The 14,411-nt window shown below is 42.7% G+C and overlaps 1 protein-coding gene across 5 annotated transcripts in view; it reads right to left on the bottom strand.

Moving 5' to 3' along the window:
- Positions 1-14,341, bottom strand: part of KAT2B (lysine acetyltransferase 2B) — a 40,307-nt gene extending 25,966 nt beyond the window's left edge. For 4 of the 5 annotated variants that reach the window (XM_066194662.1, XM_066194669.1, XM_066194686.1 and 1 more), the window contains exons 1-4: positions 13,969-14,341; positions 5,354-5,480; positions 649-794; positions 55-144 (exon numbers count right to left, since the gene is read on the bottom strand). In XM_066194662.1, coding sequence (XP_066050759.1) covers positions 55-144; positions 649-794; positions 5,354-5,480; positions 13,969-14,193 — 588 coding nt within the window. In that variant the 5' untranslated portion in view covers positions 14,194-14,341. The remainder of the gene's footprint in view (positions 1-54; positions 145-648; positions 795-5,353; positions 5,481-13,968) is intronic. The other variant, XM_066194653.1, reaches the window with a different exon arrangement.
- Positions 14,342-14,411: the final 70 nt, after the last annotated feature.

The raw sequence follows: 14,411 nt of genomic DNA on the forward strand, positions 1-14,411 counted from the left end.
ACAACAACAAAAAAACTCCACCACACAATGACAAAATCCACATTTTGACTCTACCTGTTCAATGCTAGGTTTCTCAAATGGGGGGCTTTCCAAAGATCCTTCCACTACCGGTTTTCCCATCTGTAAAATGCACTTCCTCAAAAGCTGTTAAAAATACACAAATTTTTAGAAGTCAGTATATTTTCATACACAGTGTCAATGGAAGTCACAAGGGCACAACACACTGTGAGCAGTGTTGAAATCCTCCCAGCTATATATCTGCTTGTTTAATCACCTGAATTTGTAATTACTAAACTTCACTGTGAAATCACCTTCTCTGAAATACATGCAAGAGATTCCTCTGGGGAAATGCAGGCAGCAACTAAGTTACCATCCATGTCAATTGACTTTTCCTGGTATGTCAGTGACTGAAGGTTGCAGTTTATACACGGGACTCAGGGTCAGTTCTTCAACCATCTGGATGACTTTTGGAATAAGAATCGGTACAATGCAAGTACCAGAACGTCCAGCCCATGGTTAATCAGTAGAGCATCATCCTAGAGGAAAACTGTCTTGGCAAGTAAAGTCAATCCGCGCCCAAGCGGCGATGAAATCGGCTTATGTGTGAGAAAGAAAAATCTGAGAAGATACTCTACAAGTTCAGCTTACTTTGAACAGGTAGAAATAAACTTGCTTGGTGTCTGCATCTTCTTCTTTGTGGACACAGGTGAACAGATATTCCACATCCAATACAATCCCCAGGAGCCTGTTCATTTCTTCTTCAGACACATTCTCCAGGTGAGAAACATGAGCAGCTAAACAAAATAAAAACCCAAACTTGTAAAAGGCTACTGAGAGAACCCATAAAACAACTACAGCTCAGGACATCCCCCACGAAGCCTTAACTGTAAAGGCACTGATCCTGTAATAACCTACTTGAACAGAACACATCTTATCAGAGGTAACTGAAACCTGTGTCACATCAGAGCAGTTTGTAAAGGGTGACCAGAGGTGGTAATTTCCACAGCAGAGGAATAGCAGCTGGTTGGAATCCCATCATCTGTTACAACTTAAAGCAGACTACACAAGTCCTGCTTGTATTAATATGTTGCACTATATAACTAACTACATACATTTTTGTCCTAGAGCTATGTCTTTGAGACAAGGTTTCTTGCCTTAAGAAAATAAATCCATAATTTCCATAAATTATGTAATCCAGATGTAAGCAGCACCATCCTTTGTGAAGAGTGAAAAAACCCCAGTTCCAAAAAATGCCATTTTGTTTTAAACTGGGGATTATTGGCTAAGTCCCTTGCTTTCATATCATGTAAGATCAAACTGTGCTTTGTGCATGCACTGATTAACAGAGATTTTGCAGACTGTATGTGCTCTTTGGTTCAGAAGTTTACGAATGCCACAATTTCCAAGTGACAAACTCCCTTTTATCATCTCCAAACGTAAATACAGTTCCACATCTGTAATTTTCAAAAGCTTGAGGTCTCTCTCTGTAAAACAGGACATTTATTTCAAGCTGGTTAAAACAACTGCCCCCGGGAAGAAGGAAGGCAGTGTAAAACAAAAAGTCAACTCCCAGAAAGAAGATATTTGCATTACAAAAAGCAATGATTTTGGCTGACTCCAGGCCAATGTAGCTGGTATGCATATCCTTTCCTCAGAGAGGACAAGAAAACATCCTTTCAAAAAAAGAGAAAAATACTTTTAACTTCGGGAATATTAGCTTTTTATTTTCTTTATTTTTATATTTTAATAAATTTTATCTATATTTACTTCTTAAGATTAACATATTTTTTCAATGGAAATCTGACTCCTTAGTCAGGGAGCTAGTGAGGAAAAACAACACTTGACTTGAAATGATCATATTTATTGGCCACCCAGCAAAGCTGGTTTGTTTTGGGAAGTTTAGTACGATACCAAAATATTTGAATCCAATACCTTTATTCAGCTTCAAGTAAAAAGTACACTGTAATGCAGAACTTTAAAAATATGTCAGCAACTGTTTCCACTTACATGAAAATTTATAATATAGTGTCTTAGGCACATGGCCATCATGAGCTTCCTTTGAGGATAAATATTCAGTATTCTGGGCAGAATAAAATTATTTAGCTTCTGTCCTTAAGACAGGTATGAAGGGTTAATATTCCCAGCAGTTTGTCCTGATCATTTGCAAGTAATAAATATCCTCCTAGAGGAGCTTTGCATTAGAAACTGATAACATACCAAAGAAACCTTGCCTTCAACAAATGAATAAAACATCAGCATAAGAAGCCATTTCTATGCAGTTTCCATAACAATACTGAACCTTGACTACCTAGTGGTGTTTAAACATTTTATTAAACTAGACAATTATTACCACTACTGTGAATCTAAAAGTTAAGTGTATTACCAGCATGTATTTACCAGAGACACCAATGTTTACACACCAGGCCAACAAACTATCTTTCTTCAGAAAGCCCATTCCCAAACTCTGTGGCTATTAGTAAGCATTTTATTAGAATTAAAGATTTAGTACACCGACATTGAATACTGCATCACTCTTGACTAGAGTTACACAGTCCCAATCACATGCACTGCTCAACTGGTGCACCCTTCTTCAGTTGCTGGTATGCCTGAAAAAAAATTTAAATATCACATGTATAGGTTGCTAGGGCATGCACAAAAAAGCAAGCAGAAAGAACAAGGCTCAATGATAGGAAGACTGCAATGTTTACCAATTAAAAAATGCACCCTGCAACACATGAGAAACAATCAAATAGAAAGGGGCAGAGTCTCTGACTATGCAACACCTGGTCTTGCAGCTGGTGGACAGTGAATTGTCCCAGCATTTAATCCAGTCACAGTGTTGAAAAATACATCACCCAAATAAAAGAAATATTCATCTAAACAACCACATTGAGCCAAAATGTGGGGCTGAGCACCGAAAAGATGAATATAAGTTGTGCATAAGTAGACAATAATACACAAAATCAAATAGATTTATGCACCAAAAGGTGCACTGGCTTGAAGATCAAACCACACCTCCAAAAAGACACACCTCCAGCAAGATTGTATGTAGGATTACCTCTGGATGAAAAAATAAATTCTAGAAAAGGAAAAAAAATTACATTTTACTTTAGGTACAGGTTTAACCAGCACAGGAATTTCTACATTGCTACATCAATGGCTTTCTGAGGAGAAGAAAAAGCAGCACAGCTAATGTAAAGCCCACATACCTTGTGGTAAATCTGGTTTTAAAGGTATTCAGCAGAAACACACAAATTTAGAGGAGATTAATAGGAAAATTATCTTGAAAAACAGAGCTGAAAGACATATTTTTCCAGTAGTATGAGGAAGCACACAGCAACTCATTTCAGTTATTTTAAATGAAACATCTTCCTCATTAGCTGCAGTCAGAAGAAGTATTTTCTAAAAAGAGCAGTCAATAAAAATACAGCTTCTTGACAGAATACTTTTGCTGGTTTTACAGTACTGGTTTTCCCTGGTTCCCTAGCTAAAGAATGATTTAATATTTTTAATAGACCCAAATCAGGCTCAGCTTTTAGAAGAGCTGAGTTTTTCTACAAAACACAAAGCATGCACACATTCTGCTGAAGAACAGAGAACTGACAGGTACATCTTGCAAATTAAAAAAACCAACAACAACAAAAAAAATCACACCACAAAAAACAAACCCCAAGAAAAAGCTCTTTCTTCAAAGGCCAGGATTGAAGGGGATGGGTAACACAAGCCACCCTAATTACCCAGGCAGAAGCAGCACAGAGAAGCTGTGTGATGAAAAGTTGAAACTAACTTGGCTAAAGTGACTGAATTTTCTGTGATAATATGCATTTGTTAATCTCATCCTGCAAGCAAACTCAGAGATTTGGAATATCAGGAAAAAATTCCACTGAAAAGCCTAGAAAAAAATCGCATGTAATGAGTGTATCAAAAAGAGAGCAGAAGTAGAAATAAATCCCATGCAAAAAAAAAAAAAATAGAAAAAAATATTCCATTCAAAGTACATTTTTTTTTCAAAAGTAAAATAATAAATGATCTATTGTGAAGGTTTTTAATTTCCCTTTTTTATTTCATTGTCCTAAGTTTTGGGCAGCAACAAAAATTAAATAGTAACTGCTTCTTTTCAATTAGTTCTGAAATTTATTTTAGCTGAATTTTATTCAGTATTTACTTAGAAGGATGTGGATCTATGATGGAACAAGTCAAGAGGAGGGCAATGAAGGTGATCTGAGGGCTGGAGCACCTCTCCTGTGAAGTCAGGCTGAGTGTGTGAGGTTGTTCAGACCAGAGAAGAGATGGCTCCTAGGAGATCATAGGGCAGCCTTCCAGGACCCAAAGGCAGCTCACAGGAAAGCCAAAGGGGGACTTTTTCAAGGACATGTAGTGACAGGAAAAGGGGTGGTGGCTTTAGATTGATTTAGATTAGCTATTAGAAAAAGGGTTTTTTTATGATGAGGGTGGTAGAATATTGGAACAAGTTGCCCAGAGAGGTGATGGATATCCCATTCCCTGGCAACATTCAAGTTGAAGTTGGCTGGGACACAGAGCAACCCAATCTAACAGAAGGTATCCCTGCTGACTGTAGGGGGCTGGACTAGATGACCTTTAAAAGGTTCCTTCCAACTCAAACTATTCTGTGATTCTTATATATACAGAAACAGCCATCAGTTTTTATTTTAGATAAGTATAAATTCTTAAAACAAGAATACAGTGATACAATAATATGAGTGATTCAGCACTGTTTTACAGGCTATGTGGGTAACAAATTGTTATTTATTCTAAGTCTGAAAAACAAAACCAAAAACCACAACAGTACTTAACAGTGGATCTTGAGCAGTTGCTTCCAAGACATGCAAGCTGTCTGCACAGTAACATAGACCACGCTAAGATGTACAACCCTAGTTGTATTTTCTGTGACATTTATAAGACATGGTTCTTTTTGTAGCTAGGAGCATGTGCTTTAGCGATGTTCAAGAATATTTTATACTTTGTTCTAAAGTAAGGAAACATTATACAGCCCACAGGAGAGAGTCATTTGCCTTGGGCAGATACAGCTATGTAAGGTTAACGCATATGGAACACAAAGAATTAAAATTCTTACGGGTAGCTTAACAACGCTTTTACATTTTAACAACTCTGAATGTCGTCGGTGTTGCTAGAAATCACACCTTAGATGAATTTCTCTAAAACTAATTTTAGGCTATTTCCACACCATATTTTTTAAATAGTAAACATATTTCAATCTAAGCTACTGACGTTTACACCTAATCGTATCTCCCATTTCTAGGCCTTGGCATGTCATCCCTGTGTGCCCGGGGAGGAGGAGGAGGAGGAGGAGGAGGAGGAGGAGGAAGCTCACCCAGTGCGTGGCTGCAGCTGCGGCAGGGCTCGGCCAGGCTGACCGCCGCCTGCTGCAGCTCGGCCCGCGGCGGCGTGGGAGGCGGGTTCGGGTTCTTCCACCCATTGCATTTACAGGATTCCTCGGCCTGAAATCAAAGCAAAGGGATATCGATCAACGCCATAAACCACAGAAACTCGCTGAAACTGCTTTATTTCAAAAGCAATACAAGTTGCCTTTTTTTTTTTTTTTTTTTTTTGCGGGGGAGCTGAGAGGAGGTGAGTTGGCGAGTTTCGCTGTTGTTTCGTTTGCATTTTTTATCTACCACATTACTAACCCTTATTTTCTGGAAATGATCAGAAATAGAAGAGAGGGAGATTAGCACAGTTTGGTAAGAAGAATACGTAACAAACCCTGGCTAGTTCCTTTACAGAAAGCCCTCACTCTACTGAAAGACGTATTGAAATATTTACTAGTAAATCTGAATTTACAAATCCTGTCACCGAGATAGATTTAATTATTTAAACATAAACGGGTTATCTAACAGGCAACACATTTGTCACTGCCTCATCAGCTACACAGGCACCAAGGAATGACACAGATGAAACCAAGCCCATGACAACCCAGGCAGGGTTAACTAATGCTGAAATAACCAAACAATTAATGCACTATTGGAGAAGGCTGTTTAAGGCAAGGAACGCTTGGCCACAAAAGCAACAGTTGCCAAAGACAGTGACACTTCCACTGCAACCTGCTGCTTCCCCTAGAAAGTTTACATACGCTCAGTGAGTGTGAAACAACCACCAAGAGAATGCAGCTAAAAGGGAAGACCATGAAGGGAGAGGTTGTGACTTTGGTAGTCGTGTCCCAAATCATTCAGAAGTTCAAAGTTATCAAAGAGCAGCTTTACAGAAGAGGATTTCCTTCTGCATATCCAAAAGATCTCGGTTATTCTAATATCATTCGTATGCCTATTTGAAGATCTAATTGGAAAGAAAGCCTGCTTTTCTACTCTTCAGAGATATCTGTGCACTGGGTTGTAAAAAGATACTCATGAAATTGCACTGCCGAGACCTCTGTGAGGAAAGTATGCCAATTGCTGCATAATATTTATAGCTGAAACAATCTTAGTAGGAAAAATTTTGATGGTAATATATGCAGCACTAATGTATCATTTTTCAAAACTGATTCTGCATACATTTAGTGTGATCTATTTCAGGAACCTATTTCATTTTCCTTTTAAGTTTCCAAATCCCATCCTACCTAAGGAAGAAGAACCCAGGAGAAGCAGAAAGGATCACAGCTTGACAGCTCCTAACACTGACAGCTTTGTAAATGGCTGGTAAATTATTCTTTTAAACTCATTTCAATATTCAGTAACCTGAGAACCAAGAAAACTGCTGCCTGCAGTTTGCTGAGCACCGCATGATGTTTTTACCATCCCTGAGGCTTAAGCATTTATCCAGCTGGGCTGCTGGCCCTGGGTGCCGTGGCCTCTGCCTGGCCCGGGGCGGTCTGGCAGGCACCAAGGGCTGTGAGGAGCATTTTCTGTAGGCACCGGGATGACTCAGAAATCCACCTGCAAGTGCCCAGCAAAACCATTTCCACATGTTTGCCTTGAAAATGGGACAGCCTGCATGGCCCGAACCTCCTGGCTCTCCAAACTCACCGAGTGGGTGCAGACCGCCTGCCAACCCATGCATTTATAAAGTGAAATCAGTGAAGCTTCAGGATGAAACGAGGGGAAGATTAAAACAAATTTTTTTCTAAGTCTCATAAAATGCAATCTGAAAAGATTTATGGTGAAGTTTATGTTCTTTTCCTATCGTGTTTTCTGAGAGTAATATGACTGGCAGAGAACTGAAGGCAGCCCAGTGTAATTTTATAATTCACAAGCATCGAGCCAGTTTTGTTTGTCATCCAGCCATACCGGCCCTCAAAGCTAAATGGGCTTCAGAGACCAACGACTGAGTGATACCTGCAAACCACAGATTGCCCCGCTGCAAGGACTCTGGACATCTGGGAGATGACACAAAACCCCCTCTTTCCAATTAGCTTCTCAATGCAAAACCGGTGCCAAATAAACTACCCATACTTGTTTGGTGAGAAAGGCAATGTTGGCATGAAAGTTTCTGCATTTAGTACAAGGACAGAGAAACTGTCAACGAAAAAAAAAAAGAAAAAAAGTCTGAAAAACAGATTACTGACAAAGAAAATGCAAGAGACAATTGTGAAGGAGTTGTCAAACAAAAAAAGGAATGAATATTATTTTAGGGAAGTAAGATTTGACCCTTCCCATGCAGCTGTCTGGACAAATGTTCAACACTAAATTACTGACATATCACCATGCTTATTATTTATTGCCTTAAATCATGCCACAATGAAGCATATCCAGAACTTCCTCTGAAAAATAGGCACAAGCTTTTTGGGATATTTTTCTCCGAGTGGAAGCAGTATGTCACAGAAGCTCACCAAACAGTGTTTACTATCAAGCCAAAAAACTATAAACAGTGAGTAACTATGTAAACTTTAGCATCACCCCATAATTAACAGCAAAGATGCAAACAGATGTACGAATCGTGATAACAGCTCAGTTAAACTGACAAAAATAAGCACCAACCCACCCACAGAAGAATAAAACCAGCATGTTCAACTGCAATTTTTTTTCTGCTCTTGTTGGTATGTCCTCACCAGATCTTTTTGCAACAGCTGTTAACTGGTATTGTACAAATTATTCTAGAGACCTTAACCAACCAACCACTAGGGTGGTTTTTTTTGGTTAATCTCTATAAAACACCAGAATCAGCATAAATGTTCTGTTAACCAAGGTGAAACAGAACCTTAAAAGGTCCTCTTTAAAACTCAACTTTCATAGTAGATGTTGACAGTGCAAGTATTTTGCAGTGAATATGCAATGTGCATTCCTCAGTAGCTTAAATTGCTGAGTTGTTTTAAATCTTCCACAGAATTTTGCTCATTCAATCCTTTCTTTGACTATCTTTGGCTTTTTCCTTTCTTCCTTTTTTTTTTTTTTTTTAATGTCACTCATCTGCTTTTCATTAGAAAATAAAGTATGACTTCACCTCTGCAAAAACTTAAATTAAGATCAAAACAGTTTTGAGGGAAGGAAGGAAAAGTATTTGAACTAGCACATCCAATCCCTGAAGTCTTGTTTTCTGGGACATTTGCAGAGCTTTGAGGAATCCACTGTAGAACGATGGGGACTTCTGCCCTAATGAGGCCTGCAAAATAATGACTGTCACCTTTGCAGGACCAGGGATCACGAACACCACACCTTCATTGGTGGTTTTTAATAAAATTGGATGCAATAAAATAAAACATAACAACTACATGCTGTTTCCTGCCCCCCTCCCCACAAAAAAAAAAAAAAACCCAAAAAAACAAACAAACAAAAAAACCCCAAAACCAAAACAAAAACAACCACAAAACAAGCAAAAAAAGCCCCATTGCAGAAATTATGTGCATTTTGCATTTCACAACACAATTTCAATTCTCTTTTTAACTCCTTCCATATTTGGTGGAGTGTTACAATAGGAGAAATCAAACTGTCCAGTAGCTCTCAGCAGTGAAAACTATTACTCTAGGCAAACTAAAGTTATTGTTTCCTTTAGAATACTAAATAGACTGATAGGTCAAATATGGACAGTGAAAAAATACAGCACATTTTACCACAAATTGTCAGTATTTTATTTAAAAAGAAAATGCCTGAAAGTTACAATATTGCATATATCTCAGCCCCTTTTAGGTGAGTTTCAGCTGTCCAAATAATAAAGAATAAACGAAGAATGTTACAATAACCTATGGACTAAAATACCCCTCCTCCTTTTGGACAGTGAAATAAGCCTCAGAATGTGCAAACTTCAAGCTAACTTAATCATAAGGTAAAAGACCCCAACAGTTCTAAATTTAAGTTTCAAAAAGCTTCTGTGTGGCATTTTTCTTTCCAGCTTAAAATCATACAGGTTACCCTGTTTGGTAATTGAGATGCAAAGCAGGCTCAACTGATTATACACAGGACATTATAGATCTTCTCCATTTCCAGCAAGCATAATTACTCTAGAAAACATCATCTTCCTCCAACACAAAAGCTGTGTAAAATACCCTACAAGCTTTTTCCTGCCAGCAGCAAGCTCAAAATGATGACTTTATCAAAGAGTATCACATAAATAATGATAATTACATGGTTGAACTTAAATCATATATTTTTTCCTGCTCACATGTCCAGTACCCAAGGACCAGACAGCTGGACACTACTCAAAGAGCCACTCATATGTATCAGGAAATTATCTGACCCATTTATCGTTATCAATACAAAATAAGCAGTTTAATGGACAGCTCAAAGAGCATGTTCTTAATTTATTGATTGATCCAATTATTTTATTCCCTGTACTTTCCAGTTTCACTTACAGAAGAGAAGTAGGCTACCATTTAAAGCTTTTATTAATAATAAGCACCCAGTTCCTACCTTGTAAAGTTAATGGCATATTTCCTGTTTAAAGGAAGATGCTTTAACTGGGCCTGTAAGACATTATAAAACAGATTCACCCCACAATGAAAGCAATAAGAAAGCTTTAGATATTTTCTTTGTCTCTTATAACTTCTGCAGAAAACAATCCCAACACATTTCAAGTTAAGCTTCAAGGAGCTGCACTGACACTATACAGAGCCCAGCAGCAACATGGCCAAATTTGCCTCATCTTAATCTGCCTTATAAAAATCAGGAAAGAAAATATTTTATTATGAAAAAGATGGTACAGGTTTACTTTATAAACTCTTTCTTTTTTTTTTTTTTCTTTTTTTTAATATGTGGGAAAACTAGAGGTCGCTCTAGAATGAGAAGTGGGAAGAAGTGCTTCAAGAAGGGATCAGCAGCTGGTCTGGAACCTGGGGCTGGGATTTTACTTCCACATCTGGCCATTGCTCACCTGCTTCAGGGTCTTGGCCAAGTCATCTCATCACAACCCTTCTCACTCTGACTACTTTGCTTTTCTAAAGGAAAAAGCTTTTCTTCAAGGAGGTATTATTCCTTGGGCAAGTGCTTTAGGCTACTGGGTTTTAATAATATCTGTAAACACCCAGGCATTACTGTAAGAAATATATATATATAATATATATATATTATATTATATAAATATATATATATTTCATATATAATGAAAAATAAACAAGTATACAGAAAACTTAGTGTATTAAAATAGTACATATTTCACCTTATTTACAAAAAAAGCTCACAGTGAGACTGGAGAGAGAGTGGAATTTTCACATACTGTAAACCAATAGGGGAAAAAATGCAAAGGAGACTTCCTCCTACATCTTCATTAAATTTATTTATGTGTGTAAGTCACACAGTGCTGCTTTTATATAAAGTGCTGCAAGCTCACATGCTTAATGCTCAATTTCACAGTGGACAAAACCAAAACCATGTATGCAGCCATTCATACACACACGGATACAGCAAGTGCCAAATTCAAAACCTCTCACAGCACACAGCACTACTGTGTACTTCCAAAAGTCATCAAAACTGTACCAACTCCTATTATATATCTTGTTCAGAATGCCACCCTCCTCCTTCAGACTTGGGCTTTTAAAAAGGTTTTTTACTCAGAAGAGCCTGTTCTATGCCTTCCACCCAGACTTTTCTCACAGAGGAACAAGTCACATGGAGCAGCTCAACAGCTACAACTCTCCTGTCCAGTTCTTTTATCAGGAAAAAACCCAAACCCCACATTTGTCTAGTCTCAGCTCCCTCAACTTCAGGCTCATTCTGCTGAGGATATGTGTACACCAAATATGTATTTACCAGCAGTCTTTGTCCATGTTTCCCATGACAAAAAGGGATGGATAAAGAAGGAACAGGAGGTCCTTCTTGGGGACCAAGCACACTGTCCCAGAGAAGTGCCTTTTACTCTCCTCTGCTCAGCATTTCTGTTGTCACCAGTGAGACTCCCCCTCTGCACAGTCACTGACCTGTGCACCTTCTTGGGTTGTGACTCTCCATCCCTAGCAGACAGATGCTCCCTGTTACTCCAAACATCTCAGGTTAAGCTCCTAATAAATTCTGCATGCTGAATTTTTGCAATGAAACTTATGTGGGAGAAGGTGATTGACATTAAGGATGCCATTACATATTTTAGCACTCCAACTTGTACAGCTCTATATAGATTTACATAAGATCCATGTATAGTCACTACTTGAATGAAAACAGATATCCCCTTCAGAGACAGTGCGTTTGCCTTCTCTCGCTCTTTTGCACTCACACACACACAAATGCAAAATCAATGGAAGAGAAGTTGCAACCCAAAGAAAAAGTTCAAAGTTACATATTGCACTGCTACAGTTGGCAAACCAGCTTCTCCAGGCTACAGTTTCCAGCAAATCACTTATGTTACAAGCCAAGAAGTGTCCTTCTAGAGCACCTGCCAGGTGTTCAGGAAGAAAAATAAAACATTCTTCCACCCTGCACTATTCCTTCCCACTTTATTCCCACAGGAGAAGCTTACAAGGAGCTTCCAGTCTGCTTACTTGCTTCTGTTATGGGATCTGAAAGCAAGCTGCCTGCCACTGAACTACTGTAGAGAAGTCAAACAGCAGTTTTAATCCGAACACAGCGCAGCATTTAGTGTTGGAACCGTGCCTACATCCTGGCAGGAGGAAGACCCCTGGCTATGGGTCCTGCTCCATCTCTGCACTACCAATGGAATCCATGGTATTCATGGACACGCATCCAAGACTTGTCACAGACCAGAGGGCCAGCAAGGACACCAGCAGAGCACTGACAATAGGAGCTGTTGCTGCTCTGTACCCCATCACCAGAGTCCTGCAAGAGGCAGAGAGAAGCTGACAGCAGGACACAGCATGCTCTCCTCACCTCCCAAATGGTGCTCATCCCCCTTACCACAAAGCACCTGCAAGGGAGAGGCTGGCGAGCCCCCCAAAAAGCAAATGGTTTCAGAGGAGACATGGCTTCTCTAAAGCACAGCAACCTCTACAGGGCAGAGCACTGCAGGAGAAGGCTTTCACCCTCAAAAACATCATCTGGAGCTGCATCAGAGGAAAAAAGAAAAAAAAAAAAAAAAAAAAGCATTAACCAGGGAAGAAAAAAAGCAATTCAAACATACACACACTTCCCTAACAGCCCATGAAAAATGTACCTATTTCACAATCAGCTTCATTTATTAGCAAGCCTTGGTAACATTAAAATATGGGGGTGCAAAGGGAAAGCTTCAAACCATATCACTCTGCCCAGAGTTAGTGCTGCAAAGTTCAAGTACACCAGCTGGTCTTTAACCTTATTAGCACCAGTGTAATCTCACAGCATCCCATGGATGCACCAAAGCTGAAGTGTAGGTGCCTGCACATGTGGAAACAGCTAAGCCATTGCAATGTGTGGCTTCCATAATTTGCTCTCCCATGGCAGCATTGTGCCATGCCTTCAGCATCCAGCTAAATCGCCTCGCACCACCAGACAGGATTACAGAGCCATACAATGATGCTTCGTCTCGTTTGTTAGCTTGGCCTTTCATTTAATATCTGCCGAAGTAGAAGAATAGAGAAAATAAGATGCACTTTTTTCACAAACAGCTACTCTCAAAGCTGAAAACATTACTAGAAGATCTGACAACAGCGCTGCCAATCTAAACATGTCAGCCCCGCTGTGCATCCAGAAATTGCCCTGACAGCGGCAGCGCAGCCAGAGGCCCGTGCTCTGAGCGCAAGCGACAATGCCCAGAGCTCTGAAGGCGGGAGCGACAGCTCTGACCGAGCTCCCTCTCTCTACAATAAACAGGCGAGTCCTACTTCTCCCACCAAGAAGAAAATCGCAGGTGGACAGAAAGCGCTCGTAATGGGAAACCAGGAGCAGCACTCCTGAATGGGATCGCCGGGCCGACAGGGAGCAGAGAGTGCCGCTGGGGCAGGGTACAGGAGGACAGGGGACCTCGCCGTCCGCTCGGGCACCACACACCGGACACCGGCCCGGCGCGACGTGACCGCCGGGAACACAACTTTCCAAGTGCGGAGGCCGCGCCCTTCGCTCCTCTGCCAGAGCTGCTGGCGACGGTGGCAGCTCCAGCTCGGAGCAGCGGCTACAGCAGTGTCAACAGCTCCGCGCTGCGAGGCCACCGGCCCCGGCCGGGCACGAGCAGTCCCGGACCTCCGGGCAGAGAAGAGGGGGGCCCCGCTCCCCGCCCGGGATGTTTACGCGGGGAGTGCTGCAGCAGCGCTGCTAACCCAGCGCTCACCGCCGGCACCGAGAGCCGCCCCGCCCGCCGCCGCCTCCCGCGGAGGGACTGAAGGAGCGGCGGGCACGGAAGCGGCGGCGCCGGGACGGGCAGCTCCGCGGGCGGGAGGGAGGCGGCGCTGCACGCGCCGTCCCGTATTCGGTGCGCGCGGGTTTGATTTTTGCGGCCACCGGCCGGAAAGCTCCCAGGGGTGCAGGATCCACCGGCACCGCCGTAGTCAGCACTTCCGCGGACAGCGCCGGGCGGCAGTCGAGCCGCCCCCGCGCCCGGCAGGGCAGGGCCCTTCCCCACCGCCTCCCTCTCTTCCTCCCTCCCCTCCCATCAATCCCCACCCTCCGTGGGCGGGGGGGCTCCCGCGGCCGCCCGCCCGAGTACCTTGCAGGCGGAGTAGACGCCCAGCTTCTCCAGCTTCTTGGCCCGCGGCGCGGCGCGCAGCTGCGCCTTCTTCCCCGCGGTGCGCGCCGAGCCGGGCCCCCCGGGGCTCTCGGTGGCGCTGCGGACCGGCCCCCCGGCGGCCACCCCCGCGGCGGCCGGGGAGCCCTGCTGCGGCCCGCCGCCGCCGCCCGCCGCCCCGGCCCCGCCGCCGCCAGGCTCCGCCATGCCCGCGGCGCGGCGGCAGCCGCCCGTCCGTCCGGCCAGCCGGCGCGGCGCGGTGCGCCCGGCCTTAGACCCTCCCCTTCGCCGCTCCGCCGCCGCCGGCTGCTCCCCGGGGGGGCGGGAGGAGGGACCCGCCGCTTCGCGGGCGGCTCCTGCCCCGCCGGCGGGGGTGGGGGGGGCCGGCACCCGCCTCCCGCCGCTGCGCACCGCAAGGGCGCGCC

This window comes from Chamaea fasciata, unplaced genomic scaffold (assembly GCF_029207755.1).
Source record: "Chamaea fasciata isolate MVZ Bird 193981 ecotype frontalis unplaced genomic scaffold, bChaFas1.0.hap1 SCAF_1, whole genome shotgun sequence".
Taxonomy (NCBI): domain Eukaryota; kingdom Metazoa; phylum Chordata; class Aves; order Passeriformes; family Sylviidae; genus Chamaea; species Chamaea fasciata.